At 40.4% G+C, this 26,380-nt stretch overlaps 1 protein-coding gene across 2 annotated transcripts; it reads right to left on the bottom strand.

Annotated features, from left to right (window-relative positions):
• Window positions 1-550: 550 nt before the first annotated feature.
• Window positions 551-23,512, bottom strand: LOC100560142 (5-hydroxytryptamine receptor 7). 2 transcript variants are annotated; one of them, XM_008117830.3, is made up of 3 exons: window positions 22,885-23,512; window positions 12,879-13,472; window positions 551-2,525 (listed from the first exon to the last, which is right to left on the bottom strand). In XM_008117830.3, exons 2-3 carry the CDS (start codon window positions 13,385-13,387, stop codon window positions 1,754-1,756), a joined length of 1,281 nt encoding a protein of 426 aa, XP_008116037.1. In that variant the 5' UTR covers window positions 13,388-13,472; window positions 22,885-23,512; the 3' UTR covers window positions 551-1,753. The 2 variants fall into 2 exon arrangements, with proteins under 2 accessions (XP_008116037.1, XP_003225512.1); XM_003225464.4 differs by having other exon boundaries at window positions 12,879-13,456.
• Window positions 23,513-26,380: the final 2,868 nt, after the last annotated feature.

The raw sequence follows: 26,380 nt of genomic DNA, 5'->3' as shown, positions 1-26,380 counted from the left end.
TTCTTCATCTAGTTCATCCTTCTCTTTCTACTCCAATTCGCTAAAATATAGAGTAAAATTATCCACATACTCACGTGTGGCTTCTCCAAACCGGTTGCTTGCCAGGAGGGAAAGTCTGCTCCAGCCACATCCCGTCCCTCCAACAAGCACCCTGAGCCACATGTCAGATAATACGGTAGGTTGGATAACCGGAAGTCGGATAACTGGAACTCTACTGTATTCTAAAACACTGGTATGATGTTAGGTAAAGGTAAATGTTTCCCCTGACGTTAAGTCCAGTCATGTCTGACTCTGGAGGTTGGTGCTCATCTCAATTTCTAAGCCGAAGAGCTGGCGTTGTTCTTAGACACCTCCAAGGTCATGTAGCCGGCATGACTGCATGGAGTGCCGTTATGATGTTAGTCAATACATAATTCTACATGCAGAACAAGATTGTTGTGCTTGCCACGTGCACATCTTGTCCACCCCAATGAACATCATTAAGAGGCCACATTTTGCAGCCACTGCTTTTAAGCTTGCATGAAATTAAGAGAATTCAGACACCAACTAGTAAATTAGTCACATCTTTATTCAATTTATACTCTTAAATTACAGTGGACCTTTACTTTTAACCCTTGGAAAAGCGGGTCTCTCTCCTGCCTCCACCTGACCCAATAATGCAGTGTTTACAAAAACACATGTAATTAATATCTTCACAATATCAGTTTGACATGCTGATGGTTTGTTTTTCTTATAGCCAGTGAAAATACTTCCATACTAGTTTTTTTTTTTTAAATTAAAGTCATTGGTTGAAACAGTCCCCTAAATAGGATTGTTGGAAGAACACAGTCTCCCTGCTTGCATTTATCAGAGATATAAGGAGCGTTTCTTAAACAACGTTCAAAGCAGCAGGATAGCCTTCAGACCAGGCATTTATCAGACGTAGGAGACTACATCTCTCATAATGCACAGCAGGTATGGCCAGTGTTGACTGGGGATTATGGGACGTATAGTCATACACACTTGGAGAAGGCAGATGTGCCTGCCTGCTTGCTTGCTTGGTTTGGTCTGGACTTTTATTCTTTGCTTGCTGCATAAATGTACTTTCACTGTTGACATTTTGTCAACACCGAAGATTACGTAATTATTATTATGCAGGATTCCCACCGGGAAAGGGGGATTTGTAAATTTTCCCAACACAAAACAGAGTAGAAGAGGCCAAAAGACGATGCCGAAGCTAGAGAATCCTGTTGGGATGTTGCATCTTCACCACTGCCATGGCTCAATGCTGTGGGATGATGGGATCTGTAGTTTGGCAGAGAAATCTAAAGACCTTGCAGAACTACAACGCCCTGGGTTCCACAGCACCGAACCATGGCAATTTAGACTTATTTGCAAAGCTATTCCAAAAAAAAAAAAAGGACAACGTAAAGAATGGATGCTCAGCACTATTTTTGGGTAAGACCAAGGAAGCCCTGTTCTTTCATTTCTAGGTAGGTGAATAAGTCCAGAAAAAGTCCCTCAGCATGTAGCAATGCAATCTCCAGAAAAGCTTGGAGCAGGCATGGGCAAACTTGGTATCTCCAGGTGTTTTGGACTTCAACTCCCACCATTCCTAACAGCCTCAGGCCCCTTCCTTTTGGCCCTCAGCCGCTTAGGCGGCTGAGGGCCAAAAGGAAAGGGCCTGAGGCTGTTAGGAATGGTGGGAGTTGAAGTCCAAAACACCTGGCGGATCCAAATTTGCACATGCTTGGCCTAGAGAGTTCCCAGTCCTCTACAGGATGCCCTCATGCTTCTCTGTCACTTTCAGGGCCTCGTGCATGCTGGCTGCCGAAAGCCTCCGGTTGATGTTGCGATAGCTGCATCTCAGCAGGTTCCAGAAGGTAGTCCTCAGGTCCCGGTTGCAGAAGGCGTAGATCAAGGGGTTGACGAGGGAGTTGGCGTAGCCCAGCCACAGCAGGGTCCTCTCCAGCCGCAGTGGGATGCAGCTGCAGTGGCTCCCGCAGATGAAAGGCCTGGCGGCGGACATCAAGAAGAAAGGCAGCCAGCAGAAGGTGAAGGCCCCCACGATGATGCCCAGGGTGCGGGCGGCCTTCTGCTCCCTCTTGAAGATGGAGATGTTCTTGCGGTCTTGACGCAGGAGCTTGGACAGCGTGGCGCACTCCTCCGCCGCCTTGTTGCGCTTGTTGCTGGGTTGGCACCGAGCGCTGGTTTCTGCACAAGAGACTCCCTCCAGTCCGTGGGATCTTGGGAGGTCCATGAAGCGATGCTTCTGGGCGCTGGCCTTGGCCGCCTTGTAGATGCGGTGGTACATCACCAGCATGACTATCATTGGGATGTAGAAGGCCACGCCGGTGGAGTAGACGGTGTAGCCAAAGTCCTGGCTGATGAGGCACACCCGCTCCACAGTGACGTTCTTGGCCCAGCCGAACAGCGGAGGGAGGGTGATGGAGGCAGAGAGGAGCCAGACGATGAACACCATCTTGGCCATCAGCTTCCCATCTTGTCTCACCGGGTACGTCAACGGCCGTGTGATGCCCAGGTACCTGGAAAACAGGGAGCAAAGACCGTGACATTGGAATTATTATTATCATCATCATCATCATCATCATCACCATCATTATCATTTGAAACACAACAAGAGTCCACAGCAGACACTCTGCTGGTTGTTGTGAAATGGCAGACAAAGGTTTGAGGAAATGAGACAAAGAGAGTTCCGGTGGCTGTAGAAAAAATGACGTTTATTCTCCGTGGCCAGTGAGAATATAGCAATAAGAAAAAGAGACCTTCTCCTGTAATCAGGAAAGCGAAGGTACCGGAACAAAGAATCACAGGTTCTTATATACCCTTTTCCCTCCATCTACTATGTCATCTAGGCATTATCTATCACCAATTAGTGTCACTTACTAAAAAGCTATTTTTGCATTTTCCTAAAATATAGACTACTTTCAAGACCTCTGACCCTCCATTAGCCTTATCTCTGGAATTCTCATCTCAGCTTTTAGGGCTCCCCCTCATCCTCCATTAATTAAGGAATTTCCTTCCTACCTTAGCTTGTCAGAGAGAGTAATTAGTATTTCTCCATGGTGCCAGGTCTTATCTTGACATCCCAAAAAGCCTTAATTTGTCTCTTGTCCATTAGCTTATCTATTCTTGTTGACACTTAACATATGTCTCTGGCACTTAGGGTGAACTTTGGTCTTTCCTATGGGGAGAGATCTATTTGCTAGGGCAGAATGTATTTTGGGGCTAATAAGCACACAATTCTGCTTGTGATTACATTTTTCCTATTTCTATTTCTTAACATGATTACATTCAATATATAGTTTCCAATACAAGTATTATATTTTCCCAATACACCTTCATCAGTTGTATGGATCACACGTCGGACCCTTCCCAAGTGTCTAGGACTGTGTGATGTATCGGTGAATAATGCGTGCAGATCTCATTCAGGTGGCCTTCTGCAGCTGGCAGGTGGTGATTTTCTCAGCGCCGATTGTGTTTAAGTGCAGGCCAAGGTCTTTAGGCACTGCACCCAGTGTGCCCATCACCACTGGGACCATTGTCACAATTGCATATACGCAACATTATATTATTATTTTTTGCCTCATATAATACATTCTGTTGATTACATTTTATCTTTTAGAGTTCTATACGTCTATTACTAATACCTATCCATTTTCCCCCTCCCTCTTCCTCCCACCCCCTCCTTTTGGGAACAGATATGACTCTACTCATTGGTTTATATTATTTGTTCGATCACTAAGATTTTTTTTGGTTCAGTTCCTTTTATTTTCCTTTCTCTTTTGCTCTGACTATAATCTCTTTCCAATTCAACTTTCAATATTTCTTTTGATGACCATTCATATATTTTGCTCTCCTTTCAGATATGTAGTCTTGGAGCATAATGTAAAGGTAAAGGTTTCCCCTGACGTTAAGTCCAGTTGTGTCCAACTCTGCGGGTTGGTGCTCATCTCTATTTCTAAGCCAAAGAGCCGGCGTTGTCCGTAGACGCCTCCAAGGTCATGTGGCCGGCATGACTGCATAGAGTGCCGCTACCTTCCCGCCAAAGCGGTACCTATTGATCTACTCACATTTGTATGTTTTCGAACTGCTAGGTTGACAGAAGCTGGGGCTAACAACAGGAGCTCATCCTGTCCCACGGATTTGAACCGCTAACCTTCTGTTCAGCAAGTTCTGCAGCTTAGTGGTTTAATCTGCTCCGCCACTGCAACACCTTTATACTCTGATAAATATTCAAGCCATTTTTAAACTTCCCATTTCCCTTCATCTTTCCATCCTAAGACAACTGTTGATTGGATAGTTGCTATCATATATTACGTTGGGCTTATTAGATAAATAATGGAACTCCCTCCCTAATGAGGTTCGCAAATTAAAACCTTTCTGCGGAGCCAGGCCTTCCCAGACAAATGAAAATAGGCACTGCCAGTCTGATAAATTTTTTGGTAATACTTGACAAATAACTTCAGTGGCCGGAGGTTATGGATATCTTTAATATGGTGCTTGTTCTAAGTTTTAAAATTGTTTTATTTGGTATCTTAACTGGGTTTTAATCAGGATATGATATTTTAATTGATTATGTATTGCTGTTCAATGTATTGTATGAATTTTAAATGTTGATTATATGTTTGATTCCCACCCACGGGAGAAAAGCAGGATAGAAATGAAATAATAATAATAATAATAATAATAATAATAATAATAATAATAATAATGTACAAACTCGAGTATAAGTCTAGTTTTATAAGCCCCCCTCAGCTTATACTCGGGTGATGGTCCTGGTTGGCTTATATTTGGGTCAGCTTATCCTCGAGAATATATGCTATATTTATTATTTTTCTCTATTATTATTGGTATTATTACATTTATTATTTTTCTCTATTATTGTTGCTACTATTACATTTATTTTTCTCTATTTTTATTAATAATAATAATACATTTATTATTTCACTCTGATATTATTATTATTGCATTTATTATTTTACTCTATTATTACATGTATTATTTTCCTGTTTATTATTATTATTATTATTATTATTATTATTATTATTATTATTATTATTACATGTATTATTTTCCTGTTTTTATTATTATTATTATTATTACATGTATTATTTTACTCTATTATTATTAAAAGGATACATAAGGACATTTACATTGAAGAAGATGAGAGTATAATGATTTGATCAGAGTTGGACAGTCTTATCTTAAATTTGAGCTTTATGTAAATATTCCAAAACATTTAACCTACTGATGCCTCAATCAATGTAATTTTATTGGTATCTATTTTTATTTCTGAAATTTACCACCCTCGGCTTATACTGGAGTCAATGTTTCCCCAGGTTTTTTTGTGGTAAAATTAGGTGCCTCGGCTTATATTCGGGTTGGCTTATACTCAAGTATATATAGTAATAATAATAATGCTGCAATTGTTAGACAGGAATGCATTGGCTGTAACCCTATTGTGTAAAACTGGTGGAAAATACAGTTCTAATAGACATGTGGTCACACACACTTGCAGAGTGATTAAGTGGGTTGTGATGTGTAATTTAAGGGGCATGCTGGAAAAGACTGAGTCATGATCATGTGACAGTCATAACGAGGGTTTACATCAATCACTTTCGTCCTAAGCAAGCAGTGGGTATAAAATAAAGCAGGAAGCGAGTGTTCTTTCTCTTGCCATGCTTCCTTGCCTTGTGTCTCTTTCCGTGCATCTGTTGCCAATATCTGTAGCCGACAATGTGAGTATATCAGGGGATCCTGATCTGTGTATACATTTTGTACAACGTGCAACATGTCGAGATTAAAAGCCTCTGATGAGATTGGATAAAAACTGAATCAGAGAGTTTTCTAGACAGTGAGCAGCACAAGGTCAGACAATGTAGTTACACTCTGCTGACAACTGATAAGCCCTCTGCCGTGTATGGATTCGTTTTGGCTTGCCTTTGAGACATTCAAGTCCAATGCGCAATGTATCCAGGCAAGGTGTGATTGGAAGGAAACTATAAATCACGCACCTATCCCACCTCGACAGGGCTTCCCTTCATTTGTTGTTTACTGTTCCAGACTCAAGTACCAGTGCACAAATGCTGCTGAGATGTGTGTCTCACAACCTCTAACATTTCACAGAGACACTCCTACACAGTTGCATAAACTCCAACACATTCATAGAACTGCCAACATTTCACAGATTTAAAAACACGGATATGGATATGTTTAGCCTGGAGAAGAGAAGACCGAGAGGTGACCTGAGAGCTATGTTTAAATACTCGAAAGGAGGTGATTTGGAAGATGAAGCTAGCTCGATTTCTGCTCCTCCTAAGATTAGAGGTGCAAACTGTACAATTTGTGCAATTTGATGGCTCCATGCTGTGCGATCATGGGAGTTGTCATTTGGGGATACGCCAGAAAAGACTAAAGACCCTGCAAAACTACAACTTCCATGAATCCGTAGCATAGATCTATGGCAGTTAAAAGTGGTGCCAAGCTGTATTAATTCTACAATATAGATGCACCCCAAGACACAATATATTGAGGATTGTAGATAATAAATGGAAGCTTTCATATGTGCCCGTGACCCAGAGTCACCCGCAGGACAATGACGTACCACTCAGGTTTGTGGAACAAAAAATACAGGAACTTTACTAATTCTAAAAGATCAAAAGAACAGTGGTATTTACAATGGTCCCTCTGATTGCTTACAGAAGTCCACAGTCATAAACAGTCCTTTCTCAGTCCAAAAATCTGTTTCAGAGAAGAATACAGTCCTGGTTCTTCACCCTCTTTTCTCAGCAGCAAACATGCCTAAAAAATAGCAAGGCCTCTTCTCCAGCAGTACTCAGTTAGCACTGAAAAGAACTTGTCCAAACTGGTTCTACAGCAGCAGAACAGAAACAGTATCAAATCAATTCCCAGGTCTTTGCAGGATCAGCCAATAGGCTTCATGCACTTCATTTTCCAGTTAACACACACAGCACAGTGCCTTTGCAAACCATGACACAATAGAGATTAAAACTCAATGAAAAGATATTCCACCCCAACATTAGGAAGGTATTTTAGACTCTGAGTATAAAAATAGAATCTGGACCAACCAGGATTTTAAGGAAAACATGAAATCCTATCAGATCTTGGAAACTAAGGAGGGTCAGCCCTGGTTGGCACTTGGATAGAAGACAGCCAATAAATACCAAGTGCTGTAGATTGCACAGGAAGGAACTAGCAAAACTACCTTTGAGTAGTCATTGACTAGAAAATATTCTATGAAATTCACAGGGTTGTTTATGTTTTCCAGGCAGTATGGCCATGTTCCAGAAGTATTCTCTCCTGATGTTTCACCCACATCTATAGCAGGCATCCTCAGAGGTTGTGAGGTATATGGAGAAACTAAGCAAGGAAGGTTTATATATCTGTAGAAGTTCCTGGTTGGGGGAAGGAATTCTTGTCTGTTGGAGGCCAATGTGAATGTTGCAGTTAGTCACCTTTGTAAGCATTAAATGGCCTTTCCAGCGTCACATCGTGGCCTGGGTGAATCCTTTGTTCAGAGTCGTTAGCTGCCCCAGATGAGTATACCATATACCATGCAGGTATGGACAAGTCTCCATACGGACCACCGAACGCAGCATTGCCCAAACACGAGTCAAAGAACACAAAAGTCACTGCAGACTCACTCAACCAGAGAAATCAGCCATAGCAGAGCACTTGAGGAACCAGCCTGGACACAGTATATTATTTGAGAATACAGAAATGCTGGACCATTCCAACAACTATCATGTCAGACTACACAGAGAAGCCATTGAAATCCACAAGCATGTGGACAACTTCAACAGAAAGGAGGAAACCATGAAAATGAACAAAATCTGGCTACCAGTATTAAAAAACTCCAAAATCAGAACAGTAAATAAGGAGCAGCACTCTGAAAAACAGAAGAATTCCAGACAAGAATCAATCGGGGCAGCTAACGACTCTGAACAAAGGATTCCCCAGGCCAGGATGTGAAGCTGTGAAGGCCATTTAATGCTAACTGAGGTGATTAATTCCAACATTCACACCGGCCTCCAACAGACAAGAGTGCTTCCCCCCACCCAGGAACTTCCACAGATATATAAGCCTTCCTTGCTTAGTTTTTCCATACCTCACAACCTCTGAGGATGCTCGCCATAGATGTGGGTGAAACGTCAGGAGAGAATGCTTCTGGAACATGGCCATACAGCCCGGAAAACATACAACAACCCTGTGATCTTGGCCATGAAAGCCTTCGACAACACATATTCACAGGATTGCCAAAAATCAACAAAAAAAATCAATATATACACACAAGGTTGTATATTTTTCCCAGAGAGGTATGCTAAGCACGTTTCATAAGCAGAAAATATGTTTTGTGTGCAAAATATTGAAATATTTTTTTGTGCAGAGAAACACCACATAAGGGACTCCATGAAGCGGAAAGAATCCCATGGCTTCTATTACTCTTTCCAAGTGTTAAGAAGCCCTGTCTCAACAAGGGAATGGTTTAAAAACGGATCTTCTTTCCATCCCTGGCGGCTGGTGCCTTGCTTACAATTAGGAGATTTATGCAGGCAAATGAAGGGAAAACTAACACAAGCAGCTCCTTAATTAAATGCCTTTTGAGGCTTAATGGATTGAACCCGAAGGGAGTCTGTTTTACAGTTTCATATCTGTTTGCGATTTCTCCGTGACGAAAGAAGAAATAACAGACAGCTGGAAAAAGAAAGTAATCCATTGTAACTTGAACACTTTCCCTTATTTTCCAGCAATTCTGCTGGCTTTTAATTTGGAATGTAAATATTTTTCAGCAGATGACTATTTTTACACAAAAGTGCTAATGGTTATTTAAAATAATGCCATTAGTATAATGACGTATATAAATAAAGTCAGAAGAAACAACCTTATCCCAGGATGGTCTTCTCTTAGGTCAGATCTACACTGCCCAATAATCCAGTTTCAGAAAGTGGATTAACTGCAGTGTAGACTGGACATGGACCAACTTTGGCCCTCCAGGTGTTTTGGGCTTCAACTCCCACAATTCCTAACAGCCGGTAGGCTGTTAGGAATTGTGGGAGTTGAAGCCCAAAACACCTGGAGGGCCAAAGTTGACCTATGCCTGGTGTAGACTGATATAATCCACATTCCCAAACTGGATTATAGGGCAGTGTAGATCTGGCCTAAGAGAAGACCAGTCTTACTTGCAAGGAGCTACAAGTGGCACATACTACCTTAAAAAGGTCTCCTTTGAGGAGGACCAGAGAAAGGACATTCGTTCTTAAGTCTGTGTTAATTTTCTAATTGTATGTCTTGTATACTTATTATGTTCGTTATTATGTTCACTGAATCCCTGCCCACCTGACTAACGTCACCAAGTTCCCGGGAGGGCTCTCTGCGCATGCGTGGTTAGTAATTTTGGTTTTGGGGTTTTTGTTTTTTTTGTAATTTGGACCTAATTTTATAGGGTTTTTTGATGGAAAGACATAAACTGAATGACTATGTCTTTTGTGGCCAAATTTGGTGTGATTTGGTCCAGTGGTTTTGTTGTTTACTCCATGGGAATTATGCACATTACATTTATATATATATATATACTAGCTGTGCCCGGCCACGCATTGCTGTGGCTTATGGGAATCCTTTGTTGGCCAGGTGGAATAGCAGTGAATAGCCTTGCAGTCTCAAAGCCTGGCTGTTTTCTGGAGTTGCTGGAGCTTTTTGTTATATGAATGTAGAGGCATGGATGAGGGGTTGTGCTGCCAAGTTTAGTGTTTCTGGGATGTGTAGTTTTGTTGTTTTGTCCTAGGCCGAAATTTCATTACTCTTTTATAGATAGACTAGCTGTGCCCGGCCACGCGTTGCTGTGGCAAAGTGGTGGTGGTATTGGTTAAAAAGTGTTGTGTAATTTTTATTTGACGTTATTTGTATTTTTTTAATTAATTTTATTGTAAGTTATCTTTTTATTTATTATATTTTATTATTTTCTTGTATTATTTTTAGATATTTTCTGTTATTATAGTATTTTATTTTATTAATTATTTAGTGTTTTTAATTATTTTTTAGTGTTTTTTATTATTTTTTATTGGGTTGCTAGGAGACCAAATTGGAGGAGCTTAGCCTTCTAACTGGCAGCAATTGGATAAAAGCAATTATTCCTCTCTCTCTAATTAGGACTTTATTTTTCTTTTGTTTTTGTTGTATCAACCTAGAGGCGTGGATGATGGGTTGTGTTGTCAAATTTTGAGGTTGGGGGCCTGTAGTTTTGTTGTTTTGTGGGTCGCCGTGATGCCATCACTCTTTTATATATATAGATAGATTGTCTTACCATTGAGAAGTTATTTGTGAAGTTTAGGAGGTATCTCTTGCATTGGTTTGTGTTTGCTTTGGATATTTAAAGAAGGCTATCATGGTCTTCTTTTCTCCAAGCTAAACATATCTAGATCTCTCCTCAAAAGGCATGGTTTCTGGACCTTTGACCATCTTGGTCACTCTTCTCTGGATATCTTTCTTCAATTATGGTGACCCAAACCGAACACAGTGTTATTCCAAATGAGGTCTGACCACAGCAGAATAGAGTGGCATCACCCAACGCTAAAAACAATAACATCTTTTGGTTTTTGGACCGGATTGGAGGCACCTCTGATTTATGTGGCCTTTATGAGATTCCTGTAATGTAAGTGACTCTTTAAAAGGCAATAGATTTTAGGGGAAAGACGATAATAAACCGGAGGGCATCACTCGGGCGCACCTTGGCTGAACGGGATGTTCCTTTTCATTACTGAGTATATTTTATACTGAAAGGCAGCAAAGACATTTTAGTAAGGAATATATAAAATAAATCTCCACGTCTCAGACTTTATGGCTCCTGTCCATAGCAGCCCTTAGAAATTAAATAGATGCCATCTGGAATTGGCTTTGAATTCTGCCTGACTGCGTTTTGCATTCATAGACAACGCTCTAACTTGTGCAATTAACTTTAAGTGGCTCCTTTCTATTTTTGCTCAGACTTCTCTCCTTTGTTCAGGGAAGGTTAAAATAAAAGTCATGTATCCAGGGAATAAACATGCGGATGGGAGTTGAACAGGAGGGGCTAAAAACATGGCCGAGTAACTATCCAGGTAAAAGATTTTTGGGGCAGAAAAAAGGAAGAGTCAAGGGTCTCAAGGGGCACATGTATGTTGGAGAAGATGGAGAACAATGACCATTTGGTGTTGTTCACATGTGTTAGACTTCACCTCCTGCTTCCCATTGTCTGGTTGAGGATGATGGGATTTGTATTCCAACACATCTGAAGCATGCTTGGTTGTGACCAGATGAAGGAAGAAAAGAGAGATGACTATGACAATCTTGATATGTTGGAATGATTGTTGCAAGAGAGCAAACAATTTTATGCTCTCTGGGACATAAAATGACAGATCCGCGGCTCAAGATCTAAGGATCAGAGGTATGACTAGGGCCTAAATCCTGTTAATCTCTAACTAGAGAATTGACCTTGCTGTTGATAAGCAAGTCTATTCTAGTCAGATTGGCTTCGTTGTTGATATACTCTAGTTGGAACTAGCCAACAGGATTCCAGGCTAGATGTGATCGCTTACACTAGTGTTGATACAACATGTCTATTCTAGTTTGATTGGTCTTTATGTTGATACAACATGCCTACTTAGTTGGATTGGCCATCATGTTGATATAAGTCTACTCTAGTTGGATTGGTTTCCATCTTGATACAGCAAGCCTACTTAGTTGGATTGGCCTTCATGTTGCTAAAAGTCTACCATAGTTGGATTGGCCTTCGTGTTGGTACAATTGTACTATAGTTGGATTTGCCTTCATGTTGGTAAACATCTACTATAGTTGGATTGGCCTTCATGTTGGTACAAGCCTACTATAGTTGGATTTGCCTTTGTGTTGGTACAAGTCTACTATAGTTGGATTGGCCTTCATGTTGGTGAAAGCCTACTATGGTTGGATTGGTCTTTGTGTCGGTAAAAGTCTACTATGGTTGGATTGGCCTTTGTGTCGGTACAAGTCTACTATAGTTGGATTGGCCTTCGTGTTGATACAACAACTCTATCCTACTTTGATTGTCCTCCATGTTCATACAAGACGTTTATTCTATCTGGGACCAACCAACGTGATTTCAGTCTAGATCCGATAGATTACAGGAGACTAGAATGGAGTTCTCCAACCTGATGAGATGGCTTCAACAATGAACCACATTACTTTGATGATGGTGATTGGGTTCAAATTACGGGAAAGGAGATTTCCCCTAACCATTAGGACCATTAGAGCTGTTGAACAATCAAACACTCTGCCTCAGAGTGCAATTATGGTTCCATCATAATAATAATAATAATAATAATAATAATAATAATAATAATAATAATAATAATAATCCGAAAATACATCACACAGTCCTAAATGCTTGGGAAGTGTTCGACTTGTGATTTTGTGACATGAAATCCAGCATATCTATCTTGTTTGCTGTGTCAGACTATGTCTTTGTGTCAATAATAATAATAACAATAATAATAATAATTTTAAATCTTTATTTGTAGACCACCTTATCTCCCCGAAGGGACTCAAGGCAGTTGGAGGCTTTTGAACAGAATCTGGATGACCATCAGTTGGGGGTGCTTTGATTGTGCTATTCCTGCCTGTCAGAAGGGAGTTGGACTGGATGGTCCATGTGGTCTTTTCCAACACTATGATTCTGTGATTCTGTGGTGTGGGTAGGTTCTCTTTTACTCAAGATCTTTAAGCAGACCTGAACAACCATACATTAGGAGATAATTAGGGTTTCCATCATGGATGTAAGAATTTGAACTATACATCTTACAAGATCCCATGGCCCATAAGAAGGAGCAGAGATGTGTTCTTACCTGTCAACACTGATGACACAGAGAGTCATGATGGACGCTGTGCAGCACATGACATCCATGGCGATGAAGACATTGCAGAAGACCTCCCCAAAGAGCCACTCTCCTCCCACCAGGTCTGTGATGATGACGAAGGGCATGACGGCAAAGGCCACAGACAAGTCGGCAGCTGCCAAGGAGACCACCAGGTAGTTGGACGGCTGCCGGAGCTTTTTGACGATGCACACAGAGATGATGACCAAACTGTTGCCTGCGATGGTCAACAAGGTGATGACGGAAAGGACCGTCCCTATGACGACCTTCTCCGTGTCCCCATAGAGCAAGATATCCTCCCCACAGTCTGTCACGTTGGTGGCATTGGTGGGAAGCAGGTCTGGTTTGATCGCTTGGGAAGGTCCCTCAGTCATGAATGGAGATGGGGTGGACCTCTTCCTGGGAGACTCTTCCTCCGTTTCCTCCACGATGGGAAGTTGCTGCTCCAAAAAACAACCAGGACCGATCCTTATCAACATCCTTTGGATTCACTGCTGTGTGGACAGCAGGTGCAGACCAAAGGGATGGCTTGAGGTCAACCTCGTCCACTGCAAGAACAAGCATCTGGAAGTTAGAGGAAGCAAATAGAGACACGTGTCAATTCACAGATGAGGGTTGCTCAGGCATAGGCAAACTTCAGCCCTCCAGGCTGTTAGGAGTTGTGGAAGTTGAAGTCCAAAACATCTGAAGGGCCAAAGTCTGCCCAAGCCTGGGTTTGCTCCTCCTTCCCTTCCATTGTAGCTCAGATACTTCTGAATTCCCATCTAATCAAGGAATGGAGCTGAGTCTCAAAGAGTTAGGACACCAGTCTTTTGGATTAGCAAGCATGACCATGTCATCTTCTCCTTCCTTGAGGACTCCTTCTACCTGTGAGTCTACCTGCATTTCTTAAAATTTTGAAAAAGTAATATACAGTGGAGTCTCCAACATAAACGGGCCGGCAGAATGTTGGATAAGCGAATATGTTGGATAATAAGGAGGCATTAAGGAAAAGCCTATTAAACATCAAATTAGGTTATGATTTTACAAATGAAGCACCAAAACATCATGTTAGACAACAAATTTGACAGAAAAAGTAGTTCAATACGCAGTAATGCTATGTAGTAATTACTGTATTTATGAATTTAGCACCAAAATATCACGATATATTGAAAACATTGACTACAAAAATGTGTTGGATAATCCAGAACGTTGGATAAGTGAGTGTTGGATAAGTGAGACTCTACTGTATGTGTAAGATTGCCCGGAAAAATATCTTTAAGAGTGATCTGTGTTCTCATGCAAATTGTTTAGAAGTGGCTTGATCCAGAATAAGTAACCAAGTTAGCACCTAAGTAGAATTAATGCAGTTTGGCCCCACTTTAATCACCATGCCTCAATACTATGAGATCTTGGGAGTTGTGGTTTTACAAGGTCTCTAGCCTTCTTTGTCAAACGACAAATCTGGTAACTGGTCAAACTACAAATCCCATGGCCTTGACCTATGTCAGGCCCTATCTACACTGCCATGCAAAATCCAGATTATCTGCTTTGAACTGGGTTATACGGCAGCGTAGACTCATACAATCCAGTTCAAAGCAGACAATCTGGATTATAGGGCTGTGCAGATTCAGTCTCAGTTAAAGTGGTGTCAAACTTTTTTTTCCTTCAAGTCAAGAGGGACTTGAGAAACTGCAGTTCGCTTCTGGTGTGAGAGATTTGGCCATCTGCAAGGACGTTGCCCAGGGGACGCCTGGATGTTTTGATGTTTTTACCATCCTTGTGGGTGGCTTATCTCATGTCCCCGCATGGAGCTGGAGCTGACAGAGGGAGCTCATTCACACTCTCCCTGTATTCGAACCAGCAACGTTCAGGTCAGCAACTCAACCTTCAAGTCAGCAGTCCTGCTGCCACAAGGGTTAACCCATTGCGCCACTGAGGGCTCTGGTGTCAAACTGCATTAATTCCACAGTGTAGATGCACCCCAAAAGAACGAAGCCATTGCGAGCCAGTAAAGGAAATAGTTATGTAACAACCGGAGAAGCTGAAGGATTTTCCTCATTTCATACTCGCTAGTTCTGTTGGTTAATTGCTTCAATAACAATGCATGCATTTTGCATTAAATGTACAAATGCCTTCCTGATGCCAAAATCAAACTTCTAGACTGCGTCCCTCCCTCCGAGGTGAATGAATGTGATGTATGTGCGTCTCGTAAGATGGCACGGTTCCCATCTGCAATCGTTATCAGCACATTAATTAGAGGGTTTGCTCTTTTTGAGAAATAGACATGCTGCCCAGGGCAACCAACCAGCAGATGAAAAGGGTTTTTAAATGGATAGAGCTTCAAGCAGTTAATCAATTAAATGGCAAAGCCGTAGCAAAACGTTATTAAAAGAGGGAAATGTACTTGCAGCCGTCACTGAGAGTAATACAGGGGCCAGCTCTTGAAACTTGGGGGAAGTTGATACCCTGTTTCCCCGAAAATAAGACATCCCCGGAAAATAAGACCTAGTGGAGGTTTTGCTGAATTGCTAAATATAAGACCTCCCCCCGAAAGTAAGACCTACTGTAATAAATGTTCTTTTTTTTTGTTCAACAATAAATGTGAATTCTTCTTCATGGAAAAATAAGACACCCTCTGAAAATAAGACCTAGCACATCTTTGGGAGCAAAAATTAATATAAGACACTGTCTTATTTTCAGGGAAACACGGTAGCAGCCTATTTGGCAAAGCTGGGCTGCATATCCCATCATCTCCAAATTGGTGGGATGATGGGAATGGTTGTCTTGCATATCCGGAAGGGTTGGGGAATTAAAAGATACAATAGAGCTTATTCTTCCAGTAGATTCCTTGCTAAAAGGTTGGTTCATAGAATCCTAGAATCCTAGAGTTGGGAGAGAGAGACTTCGTGGGCCATCCAGTCCAACCCCATTCTGCCAAGAAGCAGGAAAAGCACATTCAAAGCACCCTCGACAGATGGCCATCCAGCCTCTGTTTCAAAGCCTCCAAAAAAATGTGATCGAGGTGACCACCCTCCCCCCCAGGACTTTGTAAAAGATAGTTCAAAAATCAAGACTTTATGTTCTATATTCCATATATTTATAGTAGAAGGTGATTGAGACTTTTTACTGGAGTTTACTGTGGTTTACTAAAACTCTCTGCACAAAAGGTGTTTGACCTTTTAGCCTGAGGCAAGAGATAACCACTTCATGAATTGTAAAATCATGCTGCTAAAACTCCACTTTTATGAATTTCCATGCTGGGTTCTCCAGATGTTATGAACTTCGTTCTTATCAAATATTTTTAATTGTTTATATCATTCATGATTCCCTTTTATGCAATGTAACTCACTTTTATGAATTCTCCCTTTATTTCCATGAAATCTATCTATCTGCCTATATGTATTTGTACTCTTTGGGATCCCCGGAAAATATGTATTTTTCCCAGCATGGTTTATATTCCAACTTTATTTTATTTTTCATTTTATTTCATATAATTGTCAAGTCATGAAATCAAATAGGAAATATTTTGAACTCAACCTGAACCCTAGAACTTATCCCATTTCCTATGACCCAGGCTTCCCTTCCCAAAAACAAAAGGATAATCTGCCACCGCTAAACCCAATCAAATTCAGATTGCATGGACAATATAGGGCTTGAGTCGCCGAATTCGGAGTGTTGACCTAAAGGTGATTCGCCCCAAGGCAAACATTGTCATATCTCACCCAAAGGAAAAACCAGGACACCTCAGGAAGGCGCCCTGCAGAGCCTGTCAATATGGCTCATCACCACCCATCTTTACTTCCACCTCTGACACCCCAAGGCATATCTAAAATCTGTATACGTGACAGAAACCCGGACATCCTTGATTGCTGCCATTAATCCCTTTAGAAATCGGTCTAGCAGGACTTAATCCGACAGTTCCTGCCCTGTCACCTCATTGTTTCAATAACTCCCGCCTTCTCTTTCGTGATTGGCCCGAGTAGAGACAAAAGCAAAAGGCAGCTTCCTATTGGGCCAACGGAGCAAGGCGGGAAACGAAAGCCCGCCTCGTTCAACCTTCTAGCCTATCAACGATCAGATGGGCGGGGGAGCAGGGCGGGAAATTCAAGGGGCTGTCAGACTGAAATTTTGTATAAATATGGCTTTATTTTGATTATGTGGTACCCTAGTAGACCGAATGATCGCTACTAAAGTCCTCTTCAGCTGAATTGCTCAATAAAGACTCCTTGGCGGATTTTCCTTCAACTTTGGCGGACCTTCTTCATTTCGGCTTCAGGTTGTATTGCGGCTCATATTTTCCTATTGGCTCCGCCAAGGTCCGTTCTCTCAGGACCGGATCGGGTCTCTCCTCAAGGGCCCCGATCCCCTAAAACGCGGTCGACAACAGAAGGAGCCTCCACCACACTCTGAAGCAGAGAGTTCCACTGCTGAACAGCTCTCTCACACAGTGAGGAAGTTCTTCCTCATGTTCAGGTGGAATCTCCTTTCCTGTAGTTTCAAGTACGAATCCCAAGTAATATCTCAGAGCAAGAAACTGGCAAAACCACCTTGGAGTATTCCTTGGCAATAAAACCCCATGAAATCCAACTTGAAGTCAACTTGAAGACACATTTAGACCGATTTTTTTCTCAACTTTCCCCCAGCTTTCACTCAATAATTTTTTTGCAGATTTTATTCTTATAACTGAATACACCCTTCCTAAGAGGTTATAGGTTTCTGACACTTCTACACTACTTTTCATAGGAAATTAATACTGATAATATTCTTATTTGAATGGCTACGCATTGCACATACATACACACAACTTTTGCTTGAACTTGCTCTGCATATACCTAAGGTATTCAAATAATCTTTAGTGTGTTAATTTGGCACAGTTGCCAAGAGAAAGATGGGACTCAGGGTGCATCTAAACCAGGCATGAGAAAACTTCGGGCCTCCAGGTGTTTTGGATTTCAACTCCCACAATTCCTAACAGCCTACCGGCTGTTAGGAATTGTGGGAGTTGAAGTCCAAAACACCTGGAGGGCCAAAGTTTACCCATGCCTGGTCTACACTGTAGAATGAATGCAGTTTTGCAAGGTTTTTCTCAGCCAGCAAACTACAACTCCCAGGATTCTTATAATATTGAGCCATGAAAGTGGAGTCAAACCACATCCATTCTGCAGTGTAGATGCATTCTGTTAATGGCTCAATGCTATAGAATCCTGGGAGCTGTAGTTTTGCAAGGTCTTTCTCAGCCAGCAAACAAAAACTTCCAGGACTCTCATACATTGAGCCATAAAAGCAGGGTCAAACTGCATTAATTCTGCAGAGTAGATGCATCCTATTAATGGCCGTGGCTCAATGCTATAGAATCCTGGGAGTTGTAGTTTTGCTTTCTCAGCAAGCAAACTACAAGTCCCAAGATTCTCACATCATTGAGCCATGAAAGTGGGGTCAAACCACATCCATTCTGCAGTGTAGATGCATTCTGTTAATGGCTCAATGCTATAGAATCCTGGGAGCTGTAGTTTTGCAAAGTCTTTCTCAGCCAGCAAACTACAACTCCCAGGATTCTCATAACATTGAGCCATGAAAGTGGGGTCAAACCACATCCATTCTGCAGTGTAGATCCATTCTGTTAATGGCTCAATGCTATAGAATCATGGGAGTTGTAGTTTTGCAAGGTCTTTCTCAGCCAGCAAACTAAAACTCCCAGGATTCTCATAATATTGAGCCATAAAAGTGGGGCCAAGGTGCATTCATTCTGTAGTGTAGATGCGTCCTGTTAATGGCTGCGGCTCAATGCTATAGAATCCTGAGAGTTGTAGTTTGCAAAGTCTTTATCAGCCAGCAAACTACAACTCCCAGAATTCTCATAATATTAAGCCATGAAGGTCAGGTCAAACTGCATTCATTCTGCAGTGTAGATGCATCCTGTTAATGGCCACGACTCAATGCTATAGAATCCTGGGATTTGTAGTTTTGCAAAGTCTTTATCAGCCAGCAAACTACAACTCCCAGGATTCTCATAATATTGAGCCATAAAAGTGGGGTCAAGGTGCATTCATTCTGTAGTGTAGATGCGTCCTGTTAATGGCTGCAGCTCAATGCTATAGAATCCTGAGAGTTGTAGTTTGCAAAGTCTTTCTCAGCCAGCAAACTACAACTCCCAGGATTCTCATAGCATTAAGCCATAAAAGCAGGGTCAAACTGCATTAATTCTGCAGAGTAGATGCATCCTATTAATGGCCGTGGCTCAATGCTATCAAATCCTGAGAATTGTAGTTTTGCAAGGTCTTTCTCAGCCAGAAAACTATAACTCCCGGGATTCTCATAACATTAAGCCATGAAGGTGGGGTCAAACTGCATTAAGTCTACAGTGTAGATGCATCCTGTTAATGGCTGCGGCTCAATGCTATAGAATCATGGGAGTTGTAGTTTTGCAAAGTCTTTCTCAGCCAGCAAACTACAACTCCCAGGATTCTCATAACATTGAGCCATGAAAGTGGGGTCAAACCACATCCATTCTGCAGTGTAGATGCATTCTGTTAATGGCTCTATGCTATAGAATGATGGGAGTTGTAGTTTTGCAAGGTCTTTCTCAGCCAGCAAACTAAAACTCCCAGAATTCTCATAATATTAAGCCATGAAGGTCAGGTCAAACTGCATTCATTCTGCAGTGTAGATGCGTCCTGTTAATGGCTGCGGCTCAATGCTATAGAATCCTGGGAGTTGTAGTTTTGCAAAGTCTTTCTCAGCCAGCAAACTACAACTCCCAGGATTCTCATAATATTGAGCCATAAAAGTGGGGCCAAGGTGCATTCATTCTGTAGTGTAGATGCGTCCTGTTAATGGCTGCGGCTCAATGCTATAGAATCCTGAGAGTTGTAGTTTGCAAAGTCTTTCTCAGCCAGCAAACTACAACTCCCAGGATTCTCATAGCATTAAGCCATATAAGCAGGGTCAAACTGCATTAATTCTGCAGAGTAGATGCATCCTATTAATGGCCGTGACTCAATGCTATCAAATCCTGAGAGTTGTAGTTTTGCAAGGTCTTTCTCAGCCAGAAAACTATAACTCCCGGGATTCTCATAACATTGAGCCATGAAGGTGGGGTCAAACTGCACTAAGTCTACAGTGTAGATGCATCCTGTTAATGGCTGCGGTTCAATGCTATAGAATCCTGGGAGTTGTAGTTTTGCAAGGTCTTTCTCAGCCAGCAAACTACAACTCCCAGGATTCTTATAACATTGAGCCATGTAAGTGGGGTCAAACCCCATCCGTTCTGCAGTGTAGATGCATTCTCTTAATGGCTCAAAGCTATAGAATCATGGGAGTTGTAGTTTTGCAAAGTCTTTATCAGCCAGCAAACTACAACTCCCAGGATTCTCATAATATTAAGCCATGAAAGTGGGGTCAAACTACATTCATTCTACAATGTAGATGCATCCTATTAATGGCCACGACTCAATGCTATAGAATCCTGGCAGTTGTAGTTTTGCTTTCTCAACAAGCAAACTACAACTCCCAGGATTCTCACATCATTGAGCCCTGGCAGCTAAAGTGGTGTCAAACTGCATTAATTCTACAGTGTAGATGCATCAGCTGTGACCCCAGGATCATTGGGACGCATTGCCTAATTGAATTGTCCTATACTCTCATACATCTCTGTTTACATTATTTTTCTAAGTGCTCTTGGTTCAGACTGGGCTTCTCCTACTATGGTAGTAAGAATGGGAGGAATTTATCATTTTTCTTTTGAGAAATAAAATAAATGTCCCTCTTCCATTTAATCAACCTACTTCAACATCACAATGTAGCATAACATCCTTGATCAATTTCAGTCAAAAGGAAAACAAGCTGAAATATAGACAAAATGGTCAAATCCTTTGCACTATCCTTACTCATGGGTATGTATTCGTTTTAAATATGTTTGCCTATCTATATTTAGCAGAAGTCGATGTAACTAGTAGAAGTATATTATAAGAGTTTGACAGCTGTCTAGCCTTAAGGAGGGGAAAAGTCAGTCATTATTATTACTATTATTATTAGTACTATATTTATTTATATATCCCTCTTTTCTCTCTCAACTGAGATGCATCTCACAACATTAAAATAATGCATTTAAAATCAACGACGTACAAATATTAAAATAGAATTAAACATACAAGTTAATTAAAATAATTGAAAATGCTTAAAAACTGTTAAAATAATCAAATACAGTAATCAGCACTCCCAAGCTTATGTCTTCTTTTCCATAGATGAAGAGACAGATAGTAAAAAAATAATAATTGAAAATAGGTTCTATTCTCATATATATATATATATATAGAGAGAGAGAGAGAGAGAGAATAGAACTGATTATATATATATATAATCTATCTCTCTCTCTCTCTCTCTCTCTCTCTCTCTCTCTCTCTATATATATATATATATATATATGTGGAGAGAGAGAATAGAACCAAATATATGCATGTTATATATAGAGAATAGAACCAAATATAGATATGTGTGTGTGTGTATGTATGTGTATGTGTGTGTGTGTGTGTATATATATATATGTGTGTGTGTATATATATATATATACATATATACACACACACACACACACACACACACACATACATACATATATATATATAGAACCTATATAAGTTGACAGGGATGGAAGGCAATACTTTGGAACTATTTTTGTATTTGATTCCTTTGCCTTTTTTAAAGTGTCTGTAGTTATGTATATGAATATGTGAGTATATGTGTGTGTGTGTGTGTGTATATGTTTGTGTGTATATATGTGTGTATATGTATTTAGTTGAAAGGGCTGGAACAAAAGATAGGTGCAAGGAATTGTACGGGATTATTTCAATGTTTGATTTATTTGCTTTGTTTGTTTGTTTCTATTTTCACTTTGCTGAATTTAAGTTCCATTATTGAAAAATTAATAAAAATTAATATATATATATATATATATATATATATATATATATATATAGACACACACACTTATATACATACATAAAAATATAGACAGAAAAATATTTATGCTCCACATTTTAAAAATTGTACTATCTGTGTTTGCTTCTATTTGCTGAACTTAAGTTCCATTTTTGAAAATTTAATAAAGATGAAGCTGTGGGTACTATTTCTCTGTGTGTGTGTGTGTATGTATATGTGTATATATACACACATACAGAGAGAGAGAGAGAGAGAAACATTGCCTAATAATAATAATAATAATAATAATAATAATAATAATAATAATAGGCTCTGGTGGTGATCGGCACATTGGGTGCCGTGCCAAAAGATCTCAGCCGGCATTTGGAAACAATAGACATTGACAAAATTACGATCTGCCAACTGCAAAAGGCCACCCTACTGGGATCTGCGCACATCATCCGAAAATACATCACACATCCTAGACACTTGGAAAGTGTTCGACTTGTGATTTTGTGAAACGAAATCCAGCATATCTTCCTTGTTTGCTGTGTCATAATAAAATAATAATAATAATCATAATAATAACTTATTATAATATAAGTTATAATAATACATCACACAGTCCTAGACACTTGGGAAGTGTTCGACTTGTGGTTTTGCGAAATGAAATCCAGCATATCTATCTTGTTTGCTGTGCCATACAACGTCGTTGTGTTGATAATAATAATAACTTTATTTTTATACCCCAGCTCCATCTCCCCGAAGGGACTCGGGGCGGCTTACATGGGGCCAAGCCCAGGTGATTATGATTATTGTAAATAAAACACATTCAAATAAAATACAAATCCCTTTTGAACATAATAAAATAACAATCACATCAAGAATGACACAAATAGTTAAAAACCCGAGCAAGCTCATAAAAGTGAACTGGAGGAAAGAAGGAAAAATATCCTCCTCTATCCCTGCACAGATTCCCTTTCCCCCTTCCTCATCCCAAATAAACCCAGGCTGAGATTGCTTTGCTCCTTCCCCTTGGAGAACTGCAAATCCCAAAGGTCTTTCAGGGAAGCCTTACCTGCAAGGCGGGAGGAGATGCCTTTGCCTGGCTCTCCTCCTGGGCTGAGCATCTTCTTCTCTCCAGGCTCAGGACTCTTTCTTTTTTCAGAGATTCTCCAGTTTCCTAAGAGATGCTTGGATTTGCAAAGAAAGAATTCAGCAACTTCAAGGATGTTTATTTTCCCCAAAGAGAGACAGCACTAGAAATACGGCTCTGAAGACGTGCCCTTTTGCTGTGCGACCTGCTCCGATGGCAAGAGGACCAGATGCACCAAAAATAAAAAGTGGAAAGAGAGAAGAGGAGGCAGGTTTCCTTCCTTCCTTTCTTCCTCCCCTGTCAAGTCACTCCCCTCCCCATGCTTGCTTTCACTTGGAGAGCATCCTTTCCAAGTCTTCCCCTTTTGCTGCTGATTCTGGCAGAAGGAAATAAAGAAGCAACACCAGGGAGAGCTGAAAGGTTGCTGTCAAAAGTCTGGACAGATGCTCCGTGGAGCTCAGGGGGAAAGAAAGAAAGAAATGCACATTATCTCTTCTTAAATATAGAAAGCTGCTGACTTTAAAATGTTTTCTGGCTCTCCAAATCTCAGACCACCCCTTTGCTTATTTTTTTTTACTCCAGATTTGAAAGCGGAAGATCTGTGCACGATGGGTCCTGTGAGACGCCGGATGCGGAAACAGAGTGTCGACTTCTTCCGTGATGGCTTCAGAAAACTTGTTCATCGTTGGCAGAAATGTGTCAAATTATCTGGTTATTATGTAGAAAAACGAATAGTGGTAGTTAAGAGTACATTCTAAGGCAGGGGTTCTCAAACTTTTAAAACAATCCTTCAGACTGTTGAGGGGCTGAATTATCATTTGGAAAAAAAAACGAACAAATTCCTATGCACACTGCACATATCTTATTTGTAGTGCAAAACAACAACAATAACAATGAAAGAACAATGCAATATTTAAAAATGAAAACAATTTTAACCAACATAAACCTATCAGGCTTTCAATGGGAAGTGTGGGTCTGATTCTGGCCAATGAGATAGTCAGGTTAATTAGGATTGTTGTTGTTGTGTGTCTTCAAGTCATTTCAGACTCTGGGTGAGCCTAAGTCTAAAATTATTTATTTATTCGTTTACTACATTTATATCCCACCCTTCTCACGCCGAAGGGAACTCAGAGCAGCTGTATGTACATACAATATATTATATTATTAGCATAGCACAATATTAGCATTATCTATTGCTATAGTAAACTATACCACTATACTGTAATATTATATGTAATATATAACATATAATATTATTATATGGTGTTATTATTAGTATTACATGATTAAAACTGGTATAAAATATTATATTATAAATGAGGGCGGGGGCCAGGTATATGACCTTGGAGGGCCGCATCCGGCCCCCGGGCCTTAGTTTGGGGACCCCTGTTCTAAGGATTATTTCTGCATTTGATTTATTAAAATACTCCCATCCGAACCCAAGTAACGAAGGTGGAGGCATTACTTTTCATTCAACCCTCGTAGTATTGCCTAGCTCACATTTGACTAGTTTGCTTGCAATAACATCATGGGGGACTTTGAAGGCCTCACTCAAATCAAGATATGCTACATCCACAGCATTCCCTGCATCTACCAAACTTGGGCTCTGGCATGATTAGATTTTGAGAAATCTATGCCGATTTTTAGTAATCACAGCATTCCTTTCTAAGTGGTTGCAGACTGCCTCCTTCATGATCTGCTCCAGAATCTTTGGGTGCAGATCATTAAGAATGGGAGACACTTGGCTTGAAAAGAGTCCATGAGAAAGGGATCTAGGAATCTTAGTAGACCACAAACTGAACATGAGTCAAGAGTGCGATCTACTTCTAGGAATTACAGAAGAAAATTTAAAAGAAAACGACAAACTCTTACTAAATTACAAGATGACGGCAGCGAGAATTGTCTATGCAAGGAACTGGAGACAAGAAAAGATACCTGATGTTGACCACTGGTTGACAAAATTAATGGAAATTAAGAATATGGATAAACTCTCATACTTACTTTCTAAACAACAAGGATTACAAAGAAAAGTACAGACTGGCAACCTCTATTAAACTTCTTGGTAAAGGAAAAGTATATAAAAACAACGTAATCATAGAAGGAACGGGGTCTAATAGAAAGAAAAAATATGGAATATAGGGAAGCTTTGACAACAATGAACAAGAGAGACATCGGGGAAGACTCCCCGAAGGACTACTTCCAATATAGAGAAAGATGGAAGTCAAGGAAACTCAACACATTATTTTTTTTATTTTATTATTTTATTTGTTTCCTTTTCTCTCTCTCTCCCTTGCCTCACACCTATTCTTTCTTTTCTCATTTTCCTACTTTACTCCATTTCATTATGTTCCCCCACTTTTATTGTACTTCTTTTCAAAAAGCACATAAATAATTTTTTTAAAAAAGAGATGTGATGTGGCAACAAAAAGGCCAATGTGATTCTAGGCTGCATCAATAGGAATATACAGTAGTGTCCAAATCGAGGGAAATATAATAGCCTCACTTCATTCTGTTATTCACCTGGAATAATACTGTCTCCAACTCTGGGCAACAAAATTCATAGACAAGCTGGAAGGTGTCCAGAGAAGGGTGACCAAAATGGTCCAAGTTCAACCCCCTTCTGCCATGCAGGAAAAGCACAATCAAAGCACCCCTGACAGATGGCCATTCAGCTTCTGTTTAAAAGCCTCCAAAAAAGGAGCTTCTACCAGACTCCAAAGCAGAGTTCCACTGTTGAACAGCTCGTATGGTCAGGGAGTTCTTCCTAATGTTTAAGAGGAATCTCCTTTCCTGCTATTTGAGGAATTGCAGGGAATAACTATCCAACTCAAGGATAATAATAATAAAAATAACTAAAGGAGATGGAGCAGCTTTGTTCTCTGTTGCTCCAGAGACTAGGGCACAATGGAGCCATGGATTGAAATTGCAAGAAGAAGGAGAAGGAAAGATTCCACCTAAACATGAGGAAGAATTTCCTGAACGTAAGAGCTGTTCAGCAGTGAAATATGTTGCCTTGGAGTGTCCTTTTCTAGAGGTCTTTAATCCAAGGCTGGATGGCCATCTGTCGGGAGTGTTTTGATTGTGTTTTTTGCCTGGACAAACCAATAATTGCTCATAAAAGATCCAGAAATTTAAGAGATCTTATGATCCATTCAGAATACAACTCTCCTACTACATCCCATAAACTTACCACTAAGGGTCACACTAGCTGTGGCCACTGCAACTGTTGTCAGCAATCACTTAAGGGCAAAATATACTCTCATCCAACACGTAAAATTAATATCACATTGCAACATTTGACAACATGTTCTACTGATAATGTAGTTTACCTATTACAATGCTCATGTAAACTGTTATATATCGGAATAACCACCAGACCCCTTAAAACTAGGATAAGCGAACATCGTTCACGCATAAGAAATGGGTCCACTGACTCTTCACTGTATGTACGAAAAAGCCCATGCGTACCATAGCTTTA

This window comes from Anolis carolinensis, chromosome 5 (genome assembly GCF_035594765.1).
Source record: "Anolis carolinensis isolate JA03-04 chromosome 5, rAnoCar3.1.pri, whole genome shotgun sequence".
NCBI lineage: Eukaryota > Metazoa > Chordata > Lepidosauria > Squamata > Dactyloidae > Anolis > Anolis carolinensis.
This window is presented reverse-complemented; position numbering and strand designations above follow the sequence as displayed.